Genomic DNA, 13,135 nt, shown 5'->3' with positions numbered 1-13,135 from the left:
AACCAGCAACTCCACGACAGAGTTGGGACAAGACTCCAGCTTTCGGCTCCCCTTCACCAACCTGAGCAGAGTCCTTCCAGCTCCTGTGGGGGACGCCAGAAGGAGCTCAGTCAGTGTGTTGGAGCAGCCTGAGCATCCACGGCAGAGGGGGCCATATCTCAGTGCCTAAGGAGGCAGGGAAGAGGCACAGCCACGCCCTCTGACATTTTGCTGGCCTCTGGGCTTGCCAGGCCTCCTTCAAAGTCGTGGGTAGGAGGCTCCTGAGCTCTGCTGCTTCCCCGAATGACTATTTGTAGACTTGCCGTGGAATACGTCGCAGTTCCGGCACTGCCAGCTCTGAGCGGGCACTGCCCATGGGCACACGCGCATACTCCACGTGGGTCACTACAGCTCCCACACACACGCCGAGGAGTCGGGTGCCACGGGGGCTGCTCGGGAAGACGTGACGCACGCACGATCGAACACAAGCCAGAGTGGGAGGAGGAATCACCAGACACGGTTCCATGGCTTGTGTTCATCAGGCCAGAGCGGACCGTCGGAAGGGCTTAAGAAAAACACCTACGGACACACTTTGACTTGTGGGCATTTCACACGCTGATGAAAGGCTCCTGAGAGAGGCAACATGGTCTAGTAGTCGCAGACTCAGCACACCTGGGTTCCAGTCCCAAACCTTCCACCTTCTGATGGCCGTTTCACACACACGCCTGTGGAACCATCCGTTGATTGACGCTTGACCAAGCACTCCGGGATTAGCCATGTTAAAAGGTGTTTATTTCGGTGAGCTGGCTGAAAGGTTCAGTGGTTACATGTTTACACAGCGGCGGGGAGGAGGGGGGGAGGCAGCGCCGCAGGAGCTGTTATGCACGAGGAGCTAGCTTAAAAGCTGGTTCCTCACGCACACCTGCTCCTGCCTGCCACCCTGCGTTGTGGCCTCTGCTACAAAGCGAGGGCAGGTGGCTCCCTGGGAGCAGGTGCTCAGGGGTAGCCGGTTTAACAGCCGGCTCCCTGGGACCATGGGCTCCCGCCTGTTCCCCGCCTCCTCCAGCACTGCACAGGCTCCTCTGTGAGCAGTTTACACGCTGTCACCGCCCCATCTAGGATCCCACAGAGATGTGCGTTGGGTCTGGATTTCAGAGCTGCCGAGCTCCTGCAACCCCCCCACGGACTCAGTTCTGCAGGCCACCTGCCAGGCATTGGGAGCTGCAAGCATGCCGCACCTTTGGAGAAAGAGTTCAGCTATTTATTATTTCGGCTGGGCCTCAGCCGAGCCAATGGGACGGCTGCTCCGGGACAGTGTGGGGGCCTCCCTCTTCTACCACAGCCAAGCCAGCACCTGTGGCAACACGCGCACTAGCCTGGGAGAGCACGAGGGACACAGAGGGTCAGTCTGTACCTAGCAGGCCCTCGGTATTAATTAAACAAGAGCCCTGCCTTGGCCACTGGGCACATTCCAGTGGGAAGTCCACATGCCCTGCCATTGTACATTGACCTTTAACAGCCTGCACAGTGTGCAGTGCCAGGAAAGTGGCTCTAATTTGTAACCAGAACCAGCTGCAGGACATGCCCTCCGCAGGGCAGAGGCTGGACCAAGTCAGAGATGTTCCTAGAAGGAAGGGGGGGAAAAACCATCTCCAAGGAGGAAAACAAGACTTTTCACCTGCCTCAGCAGCTTGCGGCTGCAAAGAGTAGGCCCCAGGCCAATGTGCTTAATGTAAGGTGTTATACAAGCCCAATGCAGGGGCAGATTTGCATCTGCCCTGATGGGTGCATGGCTCCTGGGGGGCACAAAGCTTGCTGCAAGGGAAGGTGCCCAATGAACTGGCCTTTGAGGGATAATGCCAACCTCCCTGCTTAAGTGCACAAAACTTCAAGAGAGACGCATGTCACGGACAGAGCTGTTCAAATTCCCTACCTTTTCAGCCCGAGGAGAACGGCTTTCTAAGGCTGAAGGGGGGGGATCTCGCACCACGCATGAAGACCTAATCGACGGGGGAAGTTTCAGCTCTCTGCTCACCGATCTAAAGACATGAAACTTGGGCAGGGCTTCATTTGTGCCAAGAGTTTCCGGAGCTAAGCCCTGTCCCCTCCGGGCTCGCTGCATCAGTTAGGAATGTCAAAGAAATTTCGCAAACCCCAGGACCTCTCAAGTCACTGCAAGTTTTCAAGTCAAAATCAAGCACTGAACTTTGGGTTAGAAATGTCAGAATGTGTTTCATTAAGGAATCATGTAACCACTGAAAATTTCATCAGTTACATAGTTATAGGCAGCTCCCAGCAGCTGCTCTGCACTGTTGCCGCTGCATCAGAAGCAGCAGCATGGAGGTGGGTGGGTGGGGACGGCATTTATTCATGCATGTTAACCAATGAGTCCAGTTAACCATTCAAACTAGGGGTGGGCAAAAGGGCCTCCGGCGGATCTGGCCCACCGAGCAGGTGGATCCGGCCCGTGGAGGCCCTGCCGCTCCCTCGCCCCCAGGCTAATCGGGCTGAAGGAGCGTGCAAAGTTTCCTGTGTCCCAGCCGTGTCCTGGGAAGAGCGTGCGGCGCTTAGAAGTGCTGCACGCTCCTGACAGGGCGAGAGAAGATGTTGCACGCTCCCGCGCCCCCAGACCCTAATTGGCCTGAGGACAGGGGAGCAATGCAAAACCTCCTCCCGCTCCGGGAGGAGTGTGTGGTGCTTTTAAGTGCAGCACAGGGCAGGGCCAGAGCGGAGGAAACTTTGCACACTCCCCCGCCCGCAGGCTCTCATTGGCCTGAGGGTGGGGAAGCATGGGAAGTCTCCTCCCAGACAGGGGCATAGGCACCTAGGGGAAAAGGGGGCAGGCAGGCCAAGGTGATCCCCCCACCCCTAGACCAATCATAGTCTGAGGGTGAGAAACCGGAAAGTATCCCGGCCTTGCCCCTTCCGGGGCAACCTGGGGCCACTGCAGAAATTTTCAAAGTGGCCCCAGCAAAAAATTATTGCCCACGCCTGATTTAAACGATTACACTTTCACGTCTCACATTGGGTAAGATTTTTCAGATGCACAAGAACCTAAGTCCCTTTGGCAAACAGGACTTAGGCACTTCAGAACCCAAGTTTCAATGAAAACCAGCAAACTATATGTTCTTCAACGCCATTAACAGCTCAGTCTCATTTTAAAGAGACTCTTTGGAACCCAGATGCTTTTGAAAGTTTGACTATATCAAGCTTGTAAATTCCTGGTAGTGAGGAGAGCCAAAAATACATGACAGGGACTATTTGGCTTCATGCGCCACACTGTTGGTGAAGCTCCCTTAGCAGAGAGTATTATGAGTGATCAGTCACAGAAAACACAAGGAGGAAATTGCTTCATTGTCAGCCCACAGGACGTATTGGCAACCCTAGGAGTTAGAAAGTAGGAGTACCCGGAGTCCGAATGTGTAGTTATTGAGAATAAATATGGAACCATCTCAAGATTATTTTTTTTAATTTTATTTTGGAAGTCACACACACTTCCAGCAGCAACCACATTTTAAGGTCACGGGTTATACTTGGAAAGTTCAGGAGCTAGCACATGCCATCCAAAGCCGTCCAGCTGGCAAAAGGGAGCTTTTACCAGTCTTGCTGAGTAAGACCAGACTGGTGCCTGTGCACAGGGCTAGTGACTTCAAGGACAACAGCTGCAACAAAACTCTGCCATGTGTTTTGAGTGCCCATATTTGGGAGTTTCAGAACAACACTGTTCCAAACAAGGCGCAGGGGCGCCTCATTCAGAACCTGGTTCCAGCAGCAGGATGGTTAGGGATTGCTTCAAAGGAGCGAAGGGAAAAACACAAGTTATACCAACGAGCACCTGAGTCGAGACACTTGGCATATGATGCTGTCTGTCCCAATGCCATGACCCCCACAACACCCCTGAAGGGTGAGCCCCCCTTCAAGGGGCTGAGCCCCCTCATCTCTACACAAAACCAAGCCCAGAAATCAGTCCCCAGATCTCCATAAATACTTGAAACCACGTTTTCCCTGGTTACATGTGGCATCAACACCCCTTGGCTTTGAGTCATTTGACCGTAAAATTCAGGGTGACACACATATGCAGGTGAAAAGGCAATTCCATGTCACATACAGGTCTTGTAAATGTCAGGCATGTGCAAGAGGCTATGGTCTCCTTCCACATCTTGCATAACCTTCTATGGGCTGGACAATCATCAAGGAGAGTAAACATGTGATGTTCATCCTAGCTCGCGCTCTCTCCCCCCACCTGTCTTCACGCCCCTTCTCCAGCCCAATCCCAGCTGGTAGAGTCAAGCTGTGCTTAGATTATGTTACAAGCAAAGAGGAAACCTAATTGCCTGGGCAGATTGTTACAAATCAGCTCCCAAAAAAATCTATGTTCCAACAGAATGCGGATTAGTACAGCCCCGCATGGACACAAAACCGGTGTCTGCATCTGCAGAAATGCTCCGCAGATATAAGGCGGATATCTGCAAACGTGCAGGGTTCGAGATACACAATTTGAATCTGCATAAATGAGCCGCAGATATCTGTATCTCTGGATGTGGCTACCTGCAGAAATAAAGAGGATACCTGCAGATTTGCAGGGTTCTATGGGTTAGTTCTTATATATTTCTCCTATTCTCCAGCATACTTGACACGCTAGATCTAGTAGGGAAGTTAAAAAGCGGTTAATCAGGTAACCATGTAGCTGCTGAACATGTCCACGGTTACCCGCCGTGGGATCTGCAGTATAAATCTTATACTGCAGAACCCGCAGCACAGCTGGCTCCCCGGGAGAAGAACTGGCCAGCTGGCTGCGCTACGGGATCTGCAGTATAAAATTTTAATACTGCTAAACCTGCAGTGCGGGGTGGCAGTTGGCTCCCTGAGAGGCGGCTTTTAAGCCAGCTCCCAGTGTGCCCTGGCTCCTGCCTGCTGCCCCACTTCTGCGAAGCTGGCTGCCACCCCACGTGGCAGGTTCTGTATCAGAGGTAGCAGTGTGGGGTGGCAGCCAACTCCCTGGGAGCTGGTGCACGCCAGCAGCTGGCTTTTAAGCTGGCTTCCAGACCCGCTCCCAGGGACCCAGCTGTTGCCCTGTGCTGCTGCCTCTGAGATAGAACCTGCTGTGCAAAATGGCAGCCAGCTCCCCAGGAGCGGAGCCGGGAGCCTGCATGTAGCCATTCACAGTAACTGATGAGCCCAAGCTTATTGGTTAACTGTTTAAACGGTTATACTGTTACATCCCTAATATCTAGGGCAGTGGTCCCCAACCTTTTGGGGCTGCTGGGCGCCTGGGGGCAGGGCCACACATGTGCCCAGGAGCAGGGCCACGCACGTGCCTGGGGGTGTGGCCATCCATACGCTGCGTGCCCGGAGCTGGCACCACCCATACGCCGCGCTCCCAGGGCCGGAACAGCCCATGGCCTGTGCGCCCGGGGGCAGAGCCACCATGGCCCATGCACTGCATGCCCAGAGCTAGCGCCTGTGCCTCGCGCCCAGGAGCCGGCAGCACCCATGCGCTGCGCGCCTGGTGGCAGGGCTGCCCATGTACTGTGTACTCGGGGCTGGCGCCGCCCCTATGCCACGCGCCCGGGTAGGCACTGCCCATACGCTGCAAGCCCAGGGCCAGCACAGCCCTCGCACCTCTCACTCAGGGGCGGGACTGCCCACGTGCTGTGCACCTGGGCCGGCACCGACTATGTGCTGCGCGCCCGGGGGCGGGGCAGCCCCGATCACTCGGCGGGCACACAGAAATGGCCGGGCGGGCACCATGGCGCCCGCAGACACCGCATTGGGAACCACTGATCTAGGGCCACCAGGTACATACCATTCATCAGGTCAATTACGGTAGTACCTTAGCCTCTAACAACAGGCCTGGTGGATTCATTCACTGAGCTACAGCCAGCCACGGTGCACACATCACAACCGACAGAACAGGCTCAGCAAACCAATAGAGGCACCCACCCCCAGAGCAACATGACCCTCCCTGCTCAGCCTACCCCCGTTCCCTAGGGAGAGCAGACAACCCCTCTGTAGGCAGAAGGGCTGAGCCAATGGCTTCCTATGGTACCAATGCTGCAGGCTTTCCACACTGGTTAGAAGCGAACCCTGCCCTCCAGGAGCACAAAGGGGTAGGGGCCTCTCTGATGGCAGAGCGGGCTCCCCCGATAAATGGCAAACCTCAGCACACTCCTGTGTTAGCAGCAGCAACATCCCAACGGGGCAAGACAGAGCTAGCCCACCCCACTAGCGCTCACTGTGCCAAGACCAATGCACCTAGCAGGGAAGAAACGTGCCCCCCCGATAAGGATGTTAAGTATTGTGTAACTGACTAATCAAATAATCAATGCATTTTTGCATCAACTATTCGATTAGTTGATAGGGTGGCGCTGCCCTTTCGCAACGCTGGTAGCGGCATTTCAAAGGGACAGCACTGCATGGAGCAGCTGACCCCGGGCTTCGTGCTGCACTGCTGCTTTAACGTACCCCTTTCTTCTTCCTGACCTTGCTGCCTCTATCTAATAGGGGCAGCAAGGGGGTGGGGGGAGAAGCAAGTAGTCGACTATCCGATAAGCATTTGCTTATTGCATAGTCAACTAGTCTTTAACACCCCCTATTCCCCAATGGTCCCTGAATGGCCATGCACAAGGGATGAGGAACCCTCCCTGCACTGGGAGCAGCCTGCTCATGAGAACAAAGGCACTGCCCATTAACCCCAGGTCTTGCAGGAGAGCGAGTCAAGAACACGGACAGCCGGGGGTTTTCCTCCCATGGCCTTTAGCGCTATCATTTAATACCAAGGCTAAAGAGAGCACTGGAGGAGTTGGCAGCACTCACTGCATAGTAACACGTCCAGCTGCCAGGTTGCTGAAGAACGATGGAGTTTGATTTGCTAGGAGAGGGCTACCAAGCCAGTGAGCTGCTGTAAGGTTCCCACCTCTGCTCCCTGCCACGTGACTCCCCCTCACTGTCATTAGAGCAGGACTTTAAATTAAGCTGAAGGTTCCTTAAGGATGTAAACTATCGACTAATGGACTCAAATAGTCAATGCATTTTTGCATCAACTATTCCATTAGTTGATCGGGTGAAAGCCCCCCGTGGAGCCTGGGATCAGTTGGGGATTCCTGCTGATGCTGGGCTCCACATAGTGCTGCTGCTTTGAAATGCCACATGCAGCCTGATGCCGGGCTCCCTGCGGCGTTTCAAAGCAGCACAGCGACACGGAGCCCCGAGTCAGCGAGGGAGTCTCCTGCTGATCCCAGGCGCCACGTGGCACTGCTGCTTTGAAGTACCCTTTCTTCTTCCCCCACTTGGCTGCCTCTTTCTGATAGAGGCAGCAAAGGGGGAAGTGACTAGTTGACTAGTCCTTCACATCCCTAGCTTTACTTAGAACAGGGGTGAGGAAACTACGCCCTGCAGGCCGGATGCAGCCCTCAGCTTGCCTGGATCCAGCCCCTGAAGTTCAGGACTCGCCCCTCTCCCCGCACCGCTCCCAGTATTAGGGAATCTGTGCTGGCACTTCAGCCTCCTGACTGCACCGCTGAAGCACACAAAATCTGCTCGCCTGGGCCCCCCTAGGCTCTGGGGTGAGGGGAATGGTCTTTCTGCTTCTCAATTAGGGGCCATATCAGTGAGGGGTAGGGTTTTTTTTTTTTTTTTTTTGCTTCTTGTGTGTGGCCCCCCGACTGATTTTTCTGTGGGACAGCCCCCCTCCCCCCCGATTTAGAGCTTCAGAGACAGCAGGGGCTTGAAACTTGTGACTAGAAACATTTCTAAGGGGTGGGGTATTTTTTTTTTTAAATCAACATTGCAGGAAAGCTAGGGGAATTGCCGCACCAGATGAGACCAGGAGTCCATGTCGTTCAGCTGCCCCAAAGCAGCCAGTCGCTGCTTCGAAAGGAGGTGCATATATTGCTTTAAAGACTGGTCTGTAGTGAACTGGGGGGAGGGTGGGAAGGAGAAATATTGTTCTAGCCCTAGGTGGTGAAGATTCTGCCAGGGCCGAGGCTAATACCCTAACCATGGAGTCACAGAAACGTGCGTCACAGAAAGCTTCCCCCACCCTGTTTCGCCAGTGAACTCTTGCCCTTGAGGAGGGGCAGGCCCTCGTACGCCATTCCTTTGACCATGCCCCCAGCCCACGAAGCTGGGTCGAGTACTCTGCAGAGGACCGGGAGAGCAATGCCTCATGACATGCAAGTCACCCACCCGCCATGACATGCCATCATCCCAGCATTGGCGTCACCCCGCCTTGGGCTCCGAGTCACACGATTGGTCCCCTGGCTCGATTCTAGCCCACGCCACGCAGTGTCCCCAAACAGCAGCAGGTGTGATGCTCACCTGTACTATGTCCAGCACCATCCCCGCAGCAACCGTCCCAAACCCGGCCAGCAGGAAAGGGAAGAGGACCTGCAGCCCGATGGAGAAGGATGTCTCCTTGAAAGGGGAGGCAGGCACAGGGCCCTGATCTGTGCTGGTGTCATCGCTCTCGTTGCTCTGGCTGCCATTTTCCAACAGGGCATCCTCTTCTCGCACCCCTTTGGCGTTGGCCCGGGATTCCAGCACCACCACCTCCACCCCTTCCCCGTCGGGCTCCAAGAACTCCGAGGGCTTCACAAGTTGCTGCAGGTCAGGACTGGCAAGGCAGTCCACCGGCACAGCCACGATGGGCAGCACCACCCCATTGGTCTGGTGAGCCTCCTTGTGCTCCAGCTTGGAGGACATTCTGAAGGGCAGATGTCTCCCCCGACCCTCAAAGCGGTGGGACTACAGCTGGCAGCTGTCCCAGAAAAGACCTTCTGCAAGGGGCTTAAGCCAGTGCCCCTTCCTGCATCTAGATGCCACCTCCTTGGCTCTTGCGCTCCAGCCCTCAACTGCAGAGGCAGATCCCGCAGCAGAGATCCCCATCAAGCACAATCCAGACACGGGAGACACCAACCACCAAGCCGGCAGAGAAACAGGAGGCAATTCCAGATCCAACACGCTGGCTCTAGTTCTCCTGCTTCCAGATGAAGGAGCCCTAGAAGCACTCACACCGTCTCCCAGATTCTCTTCTTTCGTTCTTGCCGCCTTAGTGCGTCATCTTCCGACAGCTGGTGTTTCTCCCACTTAGCCCTTGCTCCAGCAAACTGGACTTGTGCTCAGTTACTTTTATGGGGAAGCAAAGGAAAACATAAAGTCCAAGAGTCTTTCAAACCTGGGTGTAATAAAGCAGGATTTTATAAAAGAAAAAAAAAGTTCTTGGGGGGGAATTTAAGTTCTATCTTTTAAAAAGAGTAAACAAAGCTCCCTTGATTTTGGCTCCCTGGGCCATTCCAATTTAATTACTTCTCCAGGCAAGGAACAGGGAGAATCAGAGTTTAAAAATAAAACACCCCCTCGGATGAACTCTCTTCTTCAGAGCTACCGATTTGCTTTCTTCTTCCCTCACACCCGGCTTTCACAGGGTGATCCACGGCTCAGAGGCGTTTTGGTTGTTGTCTGGCACCAGCCTTTTCATGCTGTAGAGTCTCTTTTCTGTGCTTTCCGCAATACAGCGAGGTCCACAGTGAGCACCAACTGCAGCAGAAAGTGCCCTCCGTCTGTCTGTGTAAGGGAATCTCTTACCTTACAACACGTGGCAAGGAGGGCTCTTGACTACAGGAACGGGAAGTTCCCAGATAGGGTTACTTGGAGAGCATATCTAGTGCTAGAAGAGATGCTGGCCTGGAGGGACTGCTTGGCACACACCCACACTCCAGGGGCTGCTGCGCTCTTTCACCTTTAAAACAGGAGAGAAACAAGGGATATAAATATTTTTATTGAACCTTTCCCCGGTCAGCACAATGGCTCATTTATTCAGCACCCCTTCCCTCCCACCGGCCTTCAATGACTTCACTATTTCCAGCACTATTCTGCAGGGCTAAACCCTCCCCCACAACTCCTGGTACACACAGTGCTGGGCAGAGTCTAACGGGGTGGGAGGAGCAGGAGAAGGCACAGACCTCATTGTTTATGAGTGGTGATGGGGTCTGCCCTGTTCCCCCTGTCTTGTGACATTAATGCATGAGCATCCCAAGCAAGATTTTACTGGGAGGGGGATGGAACAGATGTGCACAGCCCAGAGGACAAATACCATTGTTCAGCCACCGAGAGCAACTGTTGCAACACCAGGCAGCAGATGTGCACATGGCCCCAGGTGGCTGGCAGCTGAGCACAGTATCACCCCAGCCAGCTCCTGGGTTGGCAACCCCTGACTTCACAAGCCAAGATGTCCCTGCTCCTTGCAAAGGCAGGAGAGCCACCAGAGAAGTGGGTAAGGGGCACAGTGCTTAAGCAAGCTGGTGCATGCACACTGCTGCCCCCTGTTGGACAGAACCGGAAGACCGCGATGTGCACCAGCAGCCTTGTATGTCTACGGGAGAAGGCAGATCAGAGGTTCCAGCCCTCTCCTTGCTACTGAACTACAGTGAAGTAACTTCTTTGTTGTGGTACAAAACTCCTTCCCAACTTCTACTCCATGCTGGCTGGGGGCTCAAACGCAAAATGAGCACCTACCCTCTTCCCCAGATGCCATTTATTAGCCCCAGGGAGGTAGAGGAGCAGTAACATGAGACGTTATTTTCCCATCACTGAATATGAAAGAAAAATGCAGGACAATGTAGCACTTTAAAGACTAACAAGATGGTTTATTAGATGATGAGCTTTCGTGGGCCAGACCCACTTCCTCAGAAGTGGGTCTGGCCCACGAAAGCTCATCATCTAATAAACCATCTTGTTAGTCTTTAAAGTGCTACATAGTCCTGCATTTTGCTTCAGCTACCCCAGACTAACACGGCTACATTTCTATCACTATTGAATATGAAAGGTGACTGCAAGCTTTGTCGAACGGATCTTGAAACGACAGTGCTATGAAAAGCCACTCTCCTTGCGAGGCATACCCTGAACAGAGGGTACAACACCAAATGCAAAGCTAGTGGGGCTCCTATCTCCAGAGGGGAAACACTCCATGTGAAGCAACAGAGTTTCAACCTGCTACCTTGACAAGTCTTCCCAGTCTAGTGTCCTTTGTGACCAAGGAATCTTTACTACCGAAGATAGCGCCTCGTGTTACAATCTAAAAACCATCCGCAGTGCCAACGTGCTAAGCAACAGACACTGCTGCTTAGTGGACTCCTATTGCTTAGTGCTCCCTTTCCATCCTCCCTCTGACAGCCTGTGATTCAGGCAACGGATCATTTATCATCATTACTAGCCCTGCCACTACGCACAGGTACGCAAGCCTGTAATTCAGGAATATGAGTAATTCCTCCTACCTCCCCCTCCAAACAAACATTTGAGTCACGCCTAAAGCACCTCGCCTCTCCCCACTCACCACAATGGCTGTTTCAGGTTGTATCCCCAAACCATCACACCCAGAGGATTAACCTTCAAGGGGTGCCATGAATTCAGCTCTTGCCTCCCTCTGGTCACAACCTGATCAACAGTCCCAATGCCAAGGGTAATATCCTCCTACCCACAACAAATGGTGTTTGAGTCAAATACCCATCCCAGCTAAATCACACTTTTTTTCAAAGGACGTGCCCTTCCCTCCATCACCAGCCCATCACCCCTACAGCCCCGGCTAAGAAAGGATCCAAGCAGTCTGGGATATGAAAGGAAAGCTGGAAACTGATCCAAAGCCTAAGGAAAATCAAATGCACTCCTATGTCCCATCCCACATTCGCCTCCCATAAGTACGCTGCCTCTACACGGCTTGGCAACTCTGCAAAGGAGCACCCCTGCACCATCCATGCAGAGCCTCACAGTGGGAGTCCTATTATTGGGGCACACCCAGGGAATGAATGGGAACAATTCGTATGGGGGAGAGGGAGTATGCAGAGAGCTACTGAACGCAAACATCTGATGGAAACCACTTCGAGCCAAGGGGGTGCAAAACACACACACACACCTAGCTCCAAAGCACCTGTGGGCTGCAGCCAGGAGGATGAAATGGACATACCGCAAGGAAGCTGCATCTAGCGGCGGCTCCTCTCAAACCCCACCAGCCCCGAGCCATGAAACTGACCTGCCCAAGCCCGGGGAGGATGCAGGTCCCCCCACCAAAATAAGAGTCCCCAGGGGCAGCAGGAGGGCAGGGGCGAGGGGCACCGGCACAGCCCGGAGCGGGGACACTGCACCCCAGGGGCACCCCCCGGGCTGTGCCAGGCCCTCGGCGGGCTGCAGAGCCCCGCGCCGCGCACTGACCTGCCGCCGGGGCCCGTCTGCCCCCTGCCCAGCGCGGCCGCCGCTACATCGCCACTGGCTCAGCCTGCGCTCCAGCGGAGCCGCCACGGCCACAGCAGGAAGCCTGACATCACCGTTCGCCAATGGGGCCGCAGCTGCCCGCTGGTGATTGGACGCCGCCTGCTGACGCCACAGGCAGCCCGCCCCTCGGCTAGCGAGCTCTGCGAAGCGCTCGATGGGCACAGGCTCTAGCCAACCGCATGTGGGAAGCTGGCCGGCAGGGCGGGGCGAGGGGGCCTGCCGGCCGTCACCGGGAGGCGGGCGTCAGGATGAGGGAGCCAATCACAGCCCGCCTGCCGATGTGCCTCGCTAGTGGCTGCGGCGCTGCTAGTGTGCACGTGTCTGTCTGAGCTTCCTCGGCAGCGTGGTCCGGGCTGGTGGGTGGGGCTACGGGCCGGACTCCTGGGTTCCCTCCCTGGCCCTTGTAGAGGGGGTTTGGGAGCCTGGACTCCTGGGTTCCCTTCCTGGCCCTTGTAGAGGGGGTTTGGGAGCCTGGACTCCGGGTTCCCTTCCTGACCCTTGTAGAGGGGGTTTGGGAGCCTGGACTCCTGGGTTCCTTTCCTGGCCCTTGTAGAGGGGGTTTGGGAGCCTGGACTCCGGGTTCTCTTCCTGGCCCTTGTAGAGGGGGTTTGGGAGCCTGGACTCCGGGTTCCCTTCCTGACCCTTGTAGAGGGGGTTTGGGAGCCTGGACTCCTGGGTTCCCTTCCTGGCCCTTGTAGAGGGGGTTTGGGAGCCTGGACTCCTGGGTTCCCTTCCTGGCCCTTGTAGAGGGAGGTTGTGAGTCTGGACTCCTGGGTTCCCTTCCTGGCCCTTGTAGAGGGGGTTTGGGAGCCTGGACTTCCGGGTTCCCTTCCTGACCCTTGTACAGGGGGTTTGGGAGCCTGGACTCCTGGGTTCCCTTCCTGACCCTTGT

The 13,135-nt window shown here is 55.0% G+C and overlaps 1 protein-coding gene across 2 annotated transcripts in view; it reads right to left on the bottom strand.

Annotated features, from left to right (window-relative positions):
* SLC41A1 (solute carrier family 41 member 1) overlaps positions 1–12,329 on the bottom strand; it is a 36,641-nt gene extending 24,312 nt beyond the window's left edge. Inside the window, exons 1-3 of one of the 2 annotated variants that reach the window (XM_075909924.1) lie at positions 12,184–12,329; positions 9,565–9,718; positions 8,299–9,105 (exon numbers count right to left, since the gene is read on the bottom strand). In XM_075909924.1, the coding sequence (XP_075766039.1) occupies positions 8,299–8,682 (384 nt within the window). In that variant the 5' untranslated portion in view covers positions 8,683–9,105; positions 9,565–9,718; positions 12,184–12,329. Of the gene's footprint in view, positions 1–8,298; positions 9,719–12,183 lie in introns of both variants that reach the window. The other variant, XM_075909923.1, reaches the window with a different exon arrangement.
* Between the last annotated feature and the right edge of the window lie 806 nt (positions 12,330–13,135).

This window comes from Pelodiscus sinensis, chromosome 27 (assembly GCF_049634645.1).
Source record: "Pelodiscus sinensis isolate JC-2024 chromosome 27, ASM4963464v1, whole genome shotgun sequence".
In the NCBI taxonomy this organism is placed as follows: domain Eukaryota; kingdom Metazoa; phylum Chordata; order Testudines; family Trionychidae; genus Pelodiscus; species Pelodiscus sinensis.
The sequence above is the reverse complement of the archived record's forward strand: the minus strand, read 5'-3'. Positions and strand labels throughout refer to the sequence as shown.